Below are 16,211 nucleotides of genomic sequence, written 5' to 3'. Positions count from 1 at the left end.
TGAAGTTAAAAAAACTTAATGTAGGACTTAGATTTAGAATTCTGCATCAAATTTTACAAGTCAAATCTACCAATTGAGATCTCTCTTCATCTTGGGGGTATTCTTATATCTTTTATCTTGAATACATCTCTGCTCCTTATGTTTTCTATGTTCAGGCCTTTTACTTTGATTTATGTTTATTTTATTTTATTTGCAGCACTGCAGAATGAACTTAGGCAAGCATTCTGCCACTGAGCTACACCCCCGGCTCTTAGGGTGTGAATTTTAAGTCCTCTGTACTCTTCCACATCTGTTGGTTTTCTCTTGTTGGTTTAGACTCTTATGCCTTCATCATAAATTGTCTCAAGGTTTTTTATGGTAGAAAAGGGTAAAAAGATACTTTACTGGCACCTGTCCTTTGGTGTTTCATTGCTTAGTACTGATACAGTCTTAGTCCTCAGTCTTCATTTCTTAATTTCTACACTCTCTCCAAGTCTGTTGTGACATCTCCTCAACCCCCAGCTCTACTTTACATCATGCACATATCCAACTTCTTCTTCACTCCAATAATGGTGCAGCAGCCAGCAGATCCCATAGAGATGACAGTCAGATCGGGCAAGTCTGGGTGCAGAACCCAGTGGCTTCCTGCCTCGATCACAGGAAAAGCCAAGGTCTCCATGGTGACTGCTAGGGCTCCAACAACTTCTCCCACCTCTCCGCCTTCACTCTTCCTCTCACAGCCTCCCACCATCTTGACTTGTAGGTCAGCTCCTACTGTTCATTCCATCTAGGATTCAGATAAGTTTTCTTTCTCCTCTGTCAGGTATTTATTGAAATGAAAATGTCTCATGCCTTCCTCTACCACTTAAAACCGTTATGACTCAAAACCACAGACCCTTCCCAACACTTTCTCTTCCAGCTTTGCTTTTTTTTTTTTTTTTTTGCCATAGATCTTAACATTCATCATATTTGTATGTAAAATGTACATATTTTATTAGGCAACTTCATCCTCAACTAGAATGTAAGCTCTAGAACTACAAAGATAAGGAGTTTTGTCCATGCTTTGCTTTGAAGGTACACCAGTACCCAGAACCGCTCCTGAGATTTTTAGCAAGCACTCCATAATGCTTGTTGAATGCGTGATTGTGTTAATAGTATGACTTTGTCTTCCTAGGGTGACTGCCGCCCATCGAGGCCACTTTCTTTGAGGCTTGACATCACCTTGCTTTATCTGATTTGTCAGCAAAAGTTATGTAAAAAGCATTGAAAGAGCAACTAACTTCTTTTAAGGCATTACAGGTTAAAATTCCAGCTTCAGTATTCTTGCAGTCTCTCTCTCTCTCTCTCTCTCTCTCTCTCTCTCTCTCTCTCTCGTATTTGGTTGTTGCAGGGTCTCACTACACAGCACAGACTCATGGTGATCCTCCTGCTTTCAGGGCCCCCAGCACTGGGATTACAGGCCTGCGCATCTAAGCCTGGGCTCTGGCCGCCTCATCCTGCCCTGGGGGGTGAGGCTAGCGCAGCATGTCGTGTGGGGGATGGAACAGTGCCAGCCTAAACTTGCCTAAGCAAGCACTTAATCCTCTGAGCTATCCCACCAGTCCCTCAGAGGCTCTTTATAACCTAAAATGGCCTTGAAAACTTGAATTGTACAGCTTTCACATGTATCTTACTTTGTTGTAAATTGACGCATCAGGAGAAACTAGACAATAAGAACTGTTACTACTGCTCATCTTACCTCTTCTCGGTGCCCAGCACTTTTATGTCATAAAGAACATCCAGCTGGCCAGACAGCTCAGTGGACTGAAGGACCTGCTTAGGCAGAGCACAGTGGCTGGGGTTCAATCCCCAGCAGCGTGCCATGCTGGCCCTGCCCCCAGCGCGAGCTGAGCCAGCGATTGAGCCTGGGCGTGGTGGTACTTGTCTGTAAGTAATCCCACCTCTTGGGAGGCTGAACACAGGCAGATCACTACCATTCTGATCTACTTAGTGAGACCCTGTAGTCCCTGCCCTAAATACATAAAAAATAAAAAATAAAAAAAGAACATCCCATCCCTGTTCTCCTGAATGCTGAGCACATAATATGTGAGGTACAGGGCAAAAAAAAATGGGGGGGGGGCTTCTGTGCAGGAAAAACATGTATTTAAAGTTACTAAAATATGAAATTACTTGTTTTGTGGCCTCTCAGCTTGTAGTATGTATGCATATTTATTTAGTTATTCGGTTAGTTAGTTTATTATTGGTTTTGAGAAAATGTCCCACTATGAAGCTCATGCTGGCCCCAGACTCACAATCTTCTTGCCTCAGTCCCCCAGTGCTTGGGTCACAGGCATGTGCTACCCTGTCCAGCTTTAATTTGTAGTGTATTGATTGCTACTCAGTGTCGCCCTATAGTAAGATTAAAATTGCAAATGTTAATATAAATTTTACCTTTCATTTTTATACTATGCAATGCTGATTTTAAATGCAAACATGAGAGCATTTAAATCATGTAGAATTACTGAAATTATGCAATTTGCATTTCATAGAATGAATATATATATATTATATATATATAATTTCTTTCAGAGCAGTATAAATTCTGCACAAAACCAACCCCGTAGTCTACCTTTGGCTAACTTATGAGTCAGAAGAGACCAAGACAGAATGGGGCGCTGGGTGGCCGTCCCCCTAGCCTTCTGTGCCATAACCTTCTGTGTGTGGCACTGTTGGCTAAGCCAGGGAAGGCTCCTGGAGTCTGTGCTCAAGGCTATTGCAGACACTCTGAGGTAACGGGCAGCGAGAGTGGGAGACATCTCACCTGGCTGCCACACGCGTGTCCCACTGTCTCACTCTCACTGAGGCTCTCATTTCAATATGACAGGGAGAACTAAGTGAAAGGCTGGCCCTCTGCACGTGGAGCCCACCGCAGGTGCGCAGTTTGCACACCCGCAGGCTGGCCCTGCCCTTGCCACACCCTCCCAGGTGGACTGGGTCACTACCACTCCCAGATGAGACCGCTGACTCCCACAGAGAGAAAACGGAGTGTGCAAGGTCACTCAGCATGTGGGGGAGCCGTGGCCCACGCTCCATCAGCCTGCCTGTGTGGCCACTATGACACACTAGAATAAGCACTGGTCGGAGGCCAGACATGGGGAACTTTGATCCATTTCTAAGTGATTGTGTAACCCTGGTCAAGCTTGCCTGAGGACTTTAATTTTTAAATGCCTTAAAGCCTGTTTACTAATAAAAGTTGGAGCTTTTCATCAACCAGTGTGTTGGCTGCCTGGCTCCTCTCTGTGTTCTGAGGATTATTTGGTGCCAGCGCCACCTTCCTGGGCTAGCAGAGGCTGGAAGGACTGTGCCTGTGGGTTGTTATACTTGGCTTGTCCCTCGGGTGATGACTGAAATGTCCCAGGAGAATAAGAGAAAGGCTATTTTTGCCAGGACATGAGGAGAACTGTGAGACCAATTAAGGGGGGCAGATGTGGGTTTTCTAAAGCCTGTAAAAATCCTGTAACCAAAAAAAAGTCCTCTCTCTCTTTATAAGAAATCTAGAGAACCCTAAGCCAGGAAGGGATGGGATATCTTATTTATTTATTTATTTATTTATTTATTTGGCAGAACCAGGGATTGAACTCAGACCCTTGCGCTTGCCAGGCAAGCGCTTATTCTACTGAGCCATCTCCCTGGCCCCTCTCTTTACATAAACCACAGAAATGCCCTTCCTTAAGAATGGCCGGCACAGTAGATTACCAAATAGCATTTTAGAGGCTGGGTCTGTGGGTCTGGGTGCGCCATCTTCTCCAGTACAGCCAGGATGAGAAAGGCAGGCCACAGCTAGGATATGATGTAGGTGACAGATCCTACAGCTTGAAGTTCAAGGAATAACAACGGTAAAGTAACAAAGGAAAAGACTGTTTCACACAGACAGGGCTAAATCCAGCCTCATTTCCATTATTCCAGGCTTTTTGGAAATATCAAAGAAGTCAGTGTGTGTGTATGTGTGTGTGTGTGTGTGTGTGTGTGTGACTGTGTGACTGTGTGACTGTGTGACTGTGTGTATGTAGTTATGAAATGGGAAGAAGAGGCTCTTTAACAACTTCCAGAGAAGGGAAGGCCCAGCAACCCCAAGTAGAACCTGTAGCTTTGAACTCTGACAAACCTGACCCCCTCGGCCTCACATAAAGTGTGGTAACATGTACTTCATGCTTTGTAATGACTGAATGAGGTGATGGCCGTAGAGAGACTGACGTGGTGGCTGACACATAACAGACACCCAGTTAACAGTGATGAAAGTAATAGGGTAGGTTATTAAGAGCTCCTAAAATGACAACCCAAGTTCCTTTTTAGCTTCTTTTCTCTACAAGCTAATAACTCATTTGCATCTTGACAAATATGTTCAGGTAATTGCTAGACTGAATTTTAAGAGACTGGATTCTTTATTTATATATATTTGAGTTGGATTTTTTTCAACCAGTCATTAGATTAGAAAAACTGAGCACTCCTTTAGAATTTTCACTTGCTCTCTAACAAGCTATCTATAACTTATGCCTTGATGCTGTAGTTTGCATCTAGGCTGTCTCAGTGTGGAAGGCCAGGTCCCCTGCTGGGTGCTATGGGAAGGAGATGGGATCTTTAAGTGGTGGGGCCTAGTGGAAGGTCACCCAGTCACTGGAGTCAAGCCTCCAGGGGTAGTGGGAACCCAGGCCCAGCCCCTAGCCCTTTCCCCTTTCCTCTCCCTCCCCTTCTCTCCCCTTTTTATCCCCCTCCCCTTTTTTCCCCTTCCCATCCCTCCCCCTCCGCTCCCTTTCCTCTTGCTTTCCCCTCCCCTCCTTTCCTCCTCCGCTTTTACCCTTCCTTCCCCCTCCTCCTCCTTTCCTTCTCTCCTTCCTTCCCTTTCCCCTCCTCATCCCTTCTCCCTCTCTTCTGGGTCATGCCCATGCAGAGAGATGCATTTGGCTCTGCCACATGTTCCCCAGCACAACCTTGGCCTAGCTTTTCCAAATCGATTATCCTAGGTATTTGTTGCAGTAGGGAAAGCTAACGCGCTTCGCAATCATCAGACATTACATTCTCAGCCAGGCACAGGCATGCCTGTAATCCCAGCTACTCAGGAGACTGAGGTTGGAAGATTGCAGTTTTGGGAACAGCATGGGGAACTTATCAAGACGTTATCTCAAAAAATAAAAAGGGCCGGGGATGTAGAGAGATGTTGAAGGCCTAGGTTCAATCTCCAGTATACTCCCAAGCCCAGGCTGCATTCCTACCTTTGTCTGTTACTATGTGAATGCAGATCTCATAGCATTGAGCACCCCCTCTGATAGCCTCAAGAGCCTTGAAGATGCAGACCTAAACCTTTCACTGCAGGGTCCAGGAGATGGCTCAGTAGAATAACTGTTTCCCTGACAATGCAAGGGCCTGAGTTCAATCCCCAGTTTCACACACACACAAAAAAGTAATAAATAAATAAACTTTTCACTGCAATATAGTCAAGTTCGGACCACTGGTAAAGTTAAGTGTCCCAGAGAAGGAAATATTGCTAAGAAAGATATCACAGTTCTACCTGACAGAAAGCAACCAGTTTTATATACTAATAACTAGATTTCTACTAAAAAAATGTTAAGGAAAAGAAAGCTAGTGTAAATGTTTTTTAAAATGGCCTTTCAAAATGGCCTTCACAAATAATTCAGAGCTGTTTTTATGCTATGCAAACTTCTCATGTGCTTGAAATTAGTCTAAAATTTATGAAGCCCTATCAAAAGATACTTTGAATTCCAGTAATTCTATTACAATTGTAGAAAGGGGACTGATTTGGTGTTTATCCTGTCATTTTTGTCCTTAGTAAATTGTTTATACTGACCTTTAGATAAACGGGAAGAATTTTTGTCCTTTTTTTAAGCTACAACCCACTGCTTACGTCCACACTGAGAATTGGCTCTTGAGAAAGATCCCAAGGAAGTGTTGGAAACAAGAGTAAAATACTTCTACTTTAATGAATGTGGAGGCAAGAATGTTGCTGGGAATTGATTCTATGAAATTCATATAAAAAATTCCTAAACATTGTCAGTTAAGCACATGAAAAGTAGATCAGACACACAGGAAATTGGTCTCACGAGAAAATTTAGAATCACCAGTTCTATTAAATTTTTATTAAGACTGCAGGCATGGGCTGGGGAGATAGCTCAGCAAAATAAGCGATTGCCTGGCAAGTACAAGGTCCTGAGTTCAACCCCCAGTACCACAAAAAAAAGAAAAAAAGAAAGAAAGAAAGAAAAAAAAAAAGATTGCAGGCACGTAGTTATTTTGGTCAAGCAAGAACATAAGGATTGTTTTTCAGATGTGATGGCACTTGGGTGGCTCTTGTAAGCCTCAGGCCCTCTTTCTATTTCAGGCCAGTGGAGGGGAATGGCTACAGCTCAGGCCTCAGACCTGCAGAACTTGAGTCACCAAAGTCCTGGACTGTGGGAGAGGGTGGGGGGAAGGCAGAGCCTGAAACCTCCCCTGCCTGCAGGGCGCTCAGGGCCTCGTTCTGGACTTGAAGCCATGGTATGGAAGGCCAAGCCAGTCCCCAATGGGATGCACTCCTTCAAATTCTGTGCCTGGTCTGTGTGGCTCTTCTCCCATCCACTTCATGAGAGAAATGTGAGAGCAAACTAAGAACCATCCTTACTCCCGGGGGCCTCGATGACCCCCAGGCAGCCTGCTGAGCCCTGGCAATGCACAGGCCCCGCAGCCATTTGAAGGGAGGCCACGTGGTTGAAAATGGATCGTAGGAGGGCTTTACAGAGCAGCCTTTGGCTTGGAAAGAGATAAGTAGCTCAGGTCTGACTCATCCCTTCTGAAGTCCGCCCGCCTCTGAGTGGCACTGAAGCCCCGTGTGGCTCTCACCAACCTGATTCTGAGCTTCCCCTGCTGCCCAGGAGCGGCAACCTGCTCTCTCCGTTCTTGCCGCACTCCCTCTGCTCAGGGCAGCCATCCTCACCGTCTGGTGATTCCCCAGGTGGGGCCCAGCACTGCCCCGCACCCTGTGCCTCAGTTGTCTTAGCATAGTCCTCATTCCTAGGAGAGCACCTGTGGCAGCACCTCCCCTGCCCAGACAGTAAGCGCCTCCACAGCAGCTGTGTCTCTCCTTCCTGGGCTGCCCGTGCGGTACCACCGTAGCGTACCTCAGACTTCCCATCAGCATCACGGGGTAAAAACATAAATCAAGGCTAAATGAGGGGCACCTTGTTGAGCTTTCTTTCCCTGAATGCTGCTAAGAAGGATTTTGATTGCTCACTTAAGAGGCATTGAGGGTCAGTCCCTGGATCCCTGGGTCTGGAGCAGTGAAGGAGCCCTGCCTTCAGGGGCCCTGCAGAGGGCGTGGCATCAGGGACGTGGGCTCTCCCCCGTGCTTATTTTCCAGTGGTAGCATTTCCTCTTATTATTGGGATTTCTGTGGAAATGATGCATGCTGAGTTTTTGTCAGCAGTATTTGTATGCTAACAAGCTTTTCTCTCCAACAAACTAGTCTCTGTCCTCTGGTCACTGGTATTCCTTGCTTCATTTTTCAAGTGAATGAAAAGGCAACAGTGGGTCAGTTGAGGGGTTCCGAGTGGGAGTAAAATAACAAATAAAACCCCGGGGTCAGTGTCTGTCTTAGGAAGACTTACCTCATCAGAGTGGAATGAGACTGAGGTAACTTCTTTGAAAATCATCCTTAGAAATAAGAATAAAAAGCTTTTCCTATGAACTATGCATTTTTCTTTTCCTGATTTTGCTGTATTTCTTGCAGCTTGGACTGGAAGTAGAAAATATCTCCACTCTGCTTCTGTTCTCCATGCTCTTAAGCATTCTGTCTCGAGGCCAGGAGACAAAAACAATTTGGTTTTACTCTCCCACATTCCCAAAATAACTTCAGCAATACCCTCTAGTTATCTTGAAAGTGCAGAGTGGATGCTTTCGGCCTACAGTACCAGCATCTGATTGCTGGGGGACTTTTGCCATATGACTGTTATTTAGCTGCTAACGCTGGTGACTCATTCACTGTGACTATGGTACAGGAAAATTCTTTCCATGGAAAACACAGGAGGGGGGAGTTCTCTGATCCACTGTGTAGTGTTTTCCTTTAGAAAAGGCTTCTATGGAAATGAATAAACTCTGCTCTCAGTCTCGCAAGCTGCCAAAGAACCTTCCTGGCTGGTGTAGTTTATCCCCAAAGGGCTACAGGTAGATGAGAGACTGCAAGCAGAGCCCAGCTTGGTTAGTAAACTTAAATCTATCATCCCAAGTAAACAGAAGAGTTGAATTAATGGCGAATGTTCCACAGTATCTGGAACATTCATATATGACTGAGTTTGGATTGGAAGCCAGCAGGGTTCACAGTGACATTCCAGCAGGGAACAAAGGGAGGTGGTGAAAATGAATGAAAGCTGTTCCTTAGAATTTTTTCTTGCCGGGGCTGGGACTCTAACCTAGCCCCTCGTGCACACCAGACAAGTATTCTTACCCCAAGTTACACCCCTGCCCACTGGGCTCTTAGCGTTGAGCTCAATATCTGAGTGCCTTAAAAGTGCCCAAGTGCTGCTGTTTATGCAGCAAAAATATAACCAAACTAACTCACCTGCTAGGCCCTTAGCACAGACTAATTCCAGCTCTCTGAGGCTGATTTTGCCTGTCAACATCTCTTTAAAGGCTCTGAGGGTGATCAGGTCTTGAAAAGGAGACTAGTGCAGTTTTAACCATGAAGAATGGGGAATGCAGAGGGCTGTTCTCCAGCGTGCACTTTGAACTCTGTCATCCCTCTGCATGTTGGATGGTGTCCCTCTCATGCTTGGCTCATATTTATGAATGGAGGTTAGAGAGGCTGCTTAAAGGCTCTTCAGCATTTATATTCCAGCTGGCTGCTGACATAGGAAAACCATGACCTCGTAGGGCTGGGGGTGGGGGGTGGGCAAAGCATGTCATAGAAAAGATGACCCAGGGGCTGAAGGGGATGTAGCCCTTACTTACAGACAGAGACAGCCAAGCTATTAATAGTAAAGCCCTGAGTCACAGATGTAGGAATGCCACAGCTGTTTGAGCTTTGCTACTGTTACATATCAGAAAGCTAGCTATGAAGACCTGCTCCAGATGGAGATAAATAAGTGTTTCTCTCCAGCCCTACCCGAAGCTGGTGATTTCAGCCATAACCAACCTCTGAGTCAAAACTGAGGCAGGTTGCTTGGCTCCATTCCTTTCTGTTCTCCTGGCTCTCCTACACCCAACACGTTACAATATTTGCAGTAAATACAGTGTAACACTGGCTGTGCATTCTGGGTTTGAAAGATGTGTTGGCCATCTGCTGTTCTCCCTGACTGGAGCGACGGCTGTCTTTTTGTCTCCAGCTCTTCACATTTCTTCCACCAGACAGACGTATATGACTTTGGAGGGGCGCCCAAGGAACAGGACTCTGGAGGCAGGTGCTGGGTGGGGTGGGTCTTGGCTTTCTGAACCAGGAAGTCCTCTGTTCCCGGGAAACATGAGAGACCTCTCCCAGACCTCCTGGGTCAGAAAAGCCAGGAGCTGCCCCTGCAGATCCGGGTTAGGCTGGTCCTGACTGCACAAGGTCCTCCCTCCACCAGGCAGGCTTCTTCCCCCTGCTGTAACAGGGCCTTCTCCCTCACCAGTACACATCAAATGAGCTTGTCTAGAAAACACCCAGGAAGCAGGGAGAAAATGAAAGTCGGAATCCTATCTAACTGGTTAATTCAGATTTTTACTTTGATCCTGAATCTGATCCAGGATAAGCAATTGGATCCTAAAACGTCCTCTTCTGGGGCTCTCTTTCAGTATTTCAGTGTCCTCTGCCTTCCCCTTGGGGATTCAGGTAAACTATAGGGGGAAGCTGTAGGGCAAACGAGGTGTCACCGTTCATTTCTCATAGGAAAATGAAGTTGCCACTAGCATTATTGTTCCACTAGGGCCAATTGTGCTTATTCAGTTTGCCTGAAAGAAGCTATAATAGGAATTGAGAGCAGCTGTCATAGGAAACTAATAATGTAACAATTGACTAGTTTTACTTAGGGAACCAGCCCCTGGCTGCGGCTCAGGCTCGCTCCTCTGGCAGTCGTCTATCAGACCCTGGGAGGGGGCCAGCACTCTGGGGCATTTCGCTTGCCCGTTTTCCCTGGCTTGTGCGTGAGGAATGCAAGGTGGTGCCAGTGAGCAGCGATTAGGACGGTGGAATTTTGCATTGCTACAGAGGCAGCTGAAGCGCGTGGTCTCGGCTGGTGGAGCGAGCGCAGAGTCCCCGGCAGGGCGCGGCGGGCGCGGCGGGCGTGGGAGCGGGGCGCGCGGGGCGGGACTTCGGGACGCGGGTGCCGGGGCGGCTCCTCGCAGCCTCTGCGGACGCGACTGCGTGCGCCCGCCGGCCCTCCCAGGCGCGCTCGCTCCTGGAGTTCATTCCTGTTGCCGCCTTCAGCCCGGTTCGGCTAAGGACCCGGTTGCCATGGTGAAGGAGAAAGGTAATTATAAATATCGATCACGGCGCGCGGTTGCAGAAGTTGCAGTGGTATGGCGGGGCTCGGCTGCCGAGTGGCCAAAGATCAATGGGAAGCCGGGCAGACATGTTCTCGGGGCAGGACGCTCTGTCCAGCGAAGTCTGGGTTTCGGTTGAGCCGAGACTTTCTGAAGGCGCTTTCATTTAGCCACAGCCTCGGCACCCTGTCTGATTGCTAGAGTGTTTGCACAGGTGAGCTCCGGGTTGTGAGCTGCTTTTGATTGTTCATGCGTTTTGTGACTTGCCCTTCTGTCCCCCATCTTCACCTTCATTCTCTTCCTCGCTGGCAGCGCTTCCTCCGGTCAATAAAGTAATTAAAGTTTGTAGTGGAAGGGTCCTTCCTCCTGGGAGGGACTGTGTTGGCGTGCCCGAGCCTGGCTGGCATTTTAGTGTGATCCCTAATCTCTCCTCGGAGCACCTTCTTAAAGGATGCTACAGAAGGCAGCGAAATCACTTTGAAAGAATGTTAAGAGGGTGTATGGGTGTGCCCCGTACAGGTGTATATTATTTACGTGCTAGGCTTGGCTCTGAAATTAAGAGAAATCTCTCAGAATTGATTTATCTAGGGAATGTAAAAGAACACAAGGGCTTGTTGTGTGTATCTGTGTGTATATTATATATATTATATTTATATACTATATGTTGTATAGCACACATACATACATACAGGACCTTGCCCTTGCCAGGCAGGTGCTGTGCCACTGAGCCCTCTATCTCCCCAGCCCAAGGGTTTATTTTAACGAGTAAATGCATGCGATATTAAAATGAAATGTACCAGGAGACTAGGTAGACCCCAAGGAGATGTTTTCTCTTTTCTGTCAGACTCAGTTGTTAGTGGTTAGTGAGTACTTTCTAGATCCTTCTAGCCTGGAATGAGATAGGTACCTACATGTGAGGAATATAAAAATGGGATCATTTTTCTCACTTGATATTTTAGAGGCCTTAAATGATTTTGTACTATAAATGACTGCCCATTTTGCTTCTGGTGAGGTTGGATTTGTTGTCACATTTTCTTACCATGGGCCACATGTTTGTCCTCTAATGCAGATACTGCCCTTTTGGTGCTGCCTTGAACCAATTCAGTACATTCTATCTTCGTCTTTCTCATAGAGCTACCAAGGGAATATAGTTGAGATGAAAATGCTGAACTCCAGTTGATCCTTGTCACTGGAAATACAGTTTGGTTTTATTACACTAGCAGATGGATAGAGAAATAGCATCTTGACAGCTTCCCAGTGTTAAGGTTCCAGCTCAGCACAAAGAAACGTAGTTCTGCTCTGTGTGTTCTGCGTCTAGGAATCTTTAATGTCTGCCAGCTTTAGCTTCGGTCTCTCCATAAGTAATGGTAACTGAGTGAAATGCTTTTGTGCAAATAAAGGCGCTTCTAACATTTCCTCTCTTTGGGGGACCCTTCCAGGAACCCCCCTACCAACTGCGGATGTTGGCATTTATTAGAGTTGAGTCTTCATTTGGACGTCTGGCCCAACCAGAATAAAGTGGTCCCGACCTCTATTGCTAATGGATTTGAGTTTCCCATTATGAGTAATTTGTGATGGGAAAGGAGATCACAGATCTGCTTCTCAGGTCTATTCCTGTGGGCTCCAAGCAGGCTGCCGTCTTACTATACCTGGTATGTGTTACAAACCAAGAGTCCCCAAAGAACAGTTCTCCTCCGAGGCCTTGTGGACTTGCCGAAGTTTCACTGGCCCGGGTTAGCATTTACTTTGCAAATCAGCAGCCACTTTTTAGCTGGAATACTTTGGCCAGGCCACTGGGAGGTCACACACTAGTATTATCTTGGCCCTCAGGCTAATGATTAGAAGCTTTTCCTTTGTTTTATTTTGAGGTCTATGTCAGGCCCACTGCTGCCTCCTAGATTTCTGATTACACCAACCTCAGGTTTCCTGCACAGGAAAGAGGGCTTTGGGGCAGTTACATAAAGCTTCCAAGGAATGAAGAGAACTTCATCATGGCCTAGAAAATGAAAGGGGAAGGAGGGAGCGTGGAACCAAGGCATCCATCCTAAAGATGAAAAATCAGGCTCAGCAAGGAAAAGTAAGTGGCTCAAAGTCACACAGCAGATCAATGGACCACACGCTTGTCCTCCTTGTCCCATCATAAGTGACCACAGTTTCCAATGTGGACATCTGCATCTCTTACTACATGGTGAGCTTCTCAGAGCTGCAGAGTCTCCATCTGTATCCAACATGGCTTTGTTTCTGCCCCGCAGCAGATTCTCCAGCAGTGGAGGCAGCGCCTATTGTCAGGGCTGAGACAGGATCCATGTCTTCTAAGTTCTGCACCTTTTCCCATCGTCTCCTACTTCTTCCAGAGTAAACAGGAACCATCCTTGAGCAAGCTCAGGCCATGGTGGTGTCCGCTCTAAGGAACACGGGGGCCTCCAGACTCCCTGTTGTGCTGCTGCTTGGTGCCATGTTGGTTATGCCGTCTTTGGTTTCAGGTTGACATGGACTGGAGAAAGAGCACAGCGCCCCCTCACAGCCTCCTAGGGTGGACTGGTGCCCGCCGACTTCCTTAACTGCCCTTAACTCCTGTTCTCCCAACCAGTCAGCCACTCACTTCAAATTGCAGACACCCATCGACCCCAGAATCTTGATGCAATGGTTATTTCTCTGATGTGTTCAAGGGCACCTTACCCTGACTATGTCCTGTAACAGAGAAGCACCAGAGGGGTTTGTGGTTTTATCAGTCAATACCTGTCTTCCTGAATGCGCGCTCATCTACGTACCCTCGAGAGGCCGCTGAACTCACTGAAAAGCTGTAGTTGTCTAACCCACACGAGGTCTAGTGCAGTTTTTAAAAATATGCAAGGAATTTATTGGAATAAGAAAATAAAAATAAATGAAAACTGGGGACTGTGTTCTGTAATTATTCATCTCAGGCAAGTAATGATCAATGTTTATGGAAAGGCCTGAGGATTTAGCAGCGAGAGAGACACATCAAGGTAAATGGAATTTTATGTGTGGGCTCCACATTTTTTGTTTTGCTTCCTGGAAGCTTCCTAACAGTGTTGGCTGGTCCAGCTTGCTTCTAGGGCAATTTGGAACTGAATAAAATTCATCTCAGTACTTTGAGGAAGGGATGTCCACTCCTCTCTTGAGATTTAAGTGTACAGGGACACATGTACTGTCACAGCCTAGTCATTTCTTTAGCGCATGGCTTCTCAACATAAGCACCACTGATATTTTGACACCCAATTCTTTGCAATTCTGTCTTGAGCATTATAAGATGTTTTCCATCATTCCTGGCCCCTCCCTCTAGACACCAGTGTACCTGCCTCTCACCCATGACAATGCAAATGTCTCCAGGCATTGCCAAAACCCCTTGAGACACTCAGTTGCCCTAGTGGGGAATAGGGAGCACCAGGACACCTTGGGCACAGTTGTCATTAGGTACAGCCCCTCAAGCACTAAAAGTGAGAGACATAAAAAGAAATCCTTATGGGAAACCGACCAATCCACCACAACAGCTCCTAGAAGCCTGTTAGTTCTTGGCAGAAATAGATATTTCAAATGATAGAGGAGCTCCAACACGCCGTATTTCCCAAGATGTTTCAACTTGCTACGAATGGTATAATCTGGTTCATCCAAGCAAATCTGTCTATAGCATGGGCTGTCTCCATTCTCCATTTATTTTCTTTTTCAGAATCTGTAACTCTGATTCTGACCAGGTGTGGTCAGAGCTCCTGGATTCAGGTACCACCTCCAGCCAGGGTTAGGCCAGGACCTAGGTACTCAGAAAGATGTCATGGACTTAAAGGACAGACATAGTGGCTGTTCTTCGGCTCATTGACATCACTGAAGAAGTAAAATAGATTCACAAATGATTAATAGGAAGTGCATACTTTAAAGAGCTTAGTGATTGGGTGGGTCAAAGGTAGGTATTTTGGGTTTCATCTGTGAAGATCAGGAAAGGTATCCTGGAGCAGGTGATTCTCAGACTAGATTTTTATAGACTGGGTTATTTGGATGTGTGATAAATTTGAATGAAAAGAGAGTGATAGGTTTAAGAGAAACCTGCACATTAGAACTGATGGGAACTGACAGCAGACTTGATAGTTTTGACATATGGGATAAATGGTGAAGAACAGTCAGATGGACTTTGTTGGGCTGCCTAACAAAGTGCAGCAGACCAGGGGGCTCAGACAGCAGAGATTTATTACCTTAGTTCTGGAAGCTGCAGTTCTGAGATCAAGGTATCAGCAGAGTCGATTCTCTCTGAGGGCCTTGAAGAAGAATCTTTGCTGGCTGGCTGGCTGTCATTAGTGGTCCTTGGGTTGTTGTAGAAGCCCTGCCTCACTTCTGTGTTCAGACCTACATGGCCTTCACCCCGTCTCCATATTTTCTCTTCGTAGAAGGGAAGTTAGGAGTAGGGCCACCTTGGTGACCTCATTGTAACCTGCTTACCTCTGTAAAGACCCTCCCCAGAGAAGGCCACATTCTTACTCATTGGGAGTTAGGAATTCAACGCTTAAATTTGGGTGGGAGAAAGAGGAAGTCCACGCCCACACGTCACATCCAGACTCAGTGTCTGGTGTGGTGAAAGCCTGGGAAGGATTCAGAGAGTGAAAGACCAGGGCCTGGGGCTGGGGAGATGGCTCAATGGAATAAGCACTTCCCTGGCAAGCATAAGGGCCTGAGGGCCTGAGAGTTGGGTAGAAGAGGGCTGCTAGTGTGGGAAGAGAGGGGAGCTCACTTCTACAAACTAAGAGCCAGTGCTCGGGACTCAGCCCCAGAGATGGTCAGAAGAGTGTGATCCAGGCTCTACCTCCTAAGCAGGACACTGAGATTTCTTGGCAGACATATAGGCTTGCTATACTCTCCCTGAAAAGAGGTTGTAGAGGACCACTTTGCTTTCCTCTGGAATAATAGAAGGTACTTCAGATGTCAGGTATCTCTGGAGGTGCTGACACCTCACCCTGATGGCTCACCATCTGCTTTGTCCAACATCCTTTAAAGTTTGGCAGTAGCGTCTTCCTGCCACATGTGGCAGCCACCATAATGTTGTTCCTGGCAGCTCCTGAAACCAGTGGTGTGCTTGTGACCTACAGAGTGACACCTAGGTAATCCTCTAAGGACACTGAATCATCCCACGATTTCCCAGCTCAAACATCTAAGTACATGACAAGGTGACATTCAAGGCTTCATGCTTGTCCTGAAGGCATCACCCCACATCTTTCAAATACCTCCTCCTGAGCCCAACTAAATAAATATCCTCAGCTCATCTTGTTTGATTTTAATTTTTAATGTTAAATTAAGTGTGTGTCTGCACACGTAACAAATGGTGGGCTTTGTGCTGAGAGTTTTATACATACAGTCGCTAGTCTTTTAGCCCACAGCATTAGTGGCGATCCTCCTCTGAGGTGCCCATGAGGGTTACCATGCTGCACAAAGACTGCGCAGCTCGAAGCTGGACAAGCTGGGTTTTCATCCTTGCTCCCTACCTCCTAACTCCAGTATCTGTGTTCATTGTATTTGCACCCTCCTATTTGAATATTTTCCTCTCCGGTCTTGGCCAAACTATCCCTCCTACCCTCATGAGAAATATGTATATCCCTCATTTCCATATTTATCAAAGACCTCACTCAAGTTATAGAGTTTCTTGTAAAGCTCTGTGAATTTTTCTAGAATTGTAATGGTAGAGAACAGTTGTCACCTGTGCTACTGAAGCGTGAGCAGTTTCTTCTCAAGCATTTTTTGTTTTCCTATGT

At 46.4% G+C, this 16,211-nt stretch overlaps 1 protein-coding gene across 15 annotated transcripts in view; it reads left to right on the top strand.

Annotated features, from left to right (window-relative positions):
- Ablim1 (actin binding LIM protein 1) overlaps window positions 1-16,211 on the top strand; it is a 297,903-nt gene that overhangs the window by 112,910 nt on the left and 168,782 nt on the right. For 8 of the 15 annotated variants that reach the window (XM_023715540.1, XM_023715539.1, XM_023715534.1 and 5 more), the window contains exon 1: window positions 10,293-10,445. The exons of 2 other annotated variants lie outside the window; for them this stretch is intronic. In XM_023715540.1, coding sequence (XP_023571308.1) covers window positions 10,430-10,445 — 16 coding nt within the window. In that variant the 5' untranslated portion in view covers window positions 10,293-10,429. Of the gene's footprint in view, window positions 1-10,292; window positions 10,446-10,498; window positions 10,673-16,211 lie in introns of those variants that run through there. 5 more of the 15 variants (XM_023715545.1, XM_023715541.1, XM_023715542.1 and 2 more) reach the window with 2 other exon arrangements.

This window comes from Octodon degus, unplaced genomic scaffold (assembly GCF_000260255.1).
Source record: "Octodon degus isolate 3935 unplaced genomic scaffold, OctDeg1.0 scaffold00042, whole genome shotgun sequence".
In the NCBI taxonomy this organism is placed as follows: Eukaryota; Metazoa; Chordata; class Mammalia; order Rodentia; family Octodontidae; genus Octodon; species Octodon degus.
The sequence above is the reverse complement of the archived record's forward strand: the minus strand, read 5'-3'. Positions and strand labels throughout refer to the sequence as shown.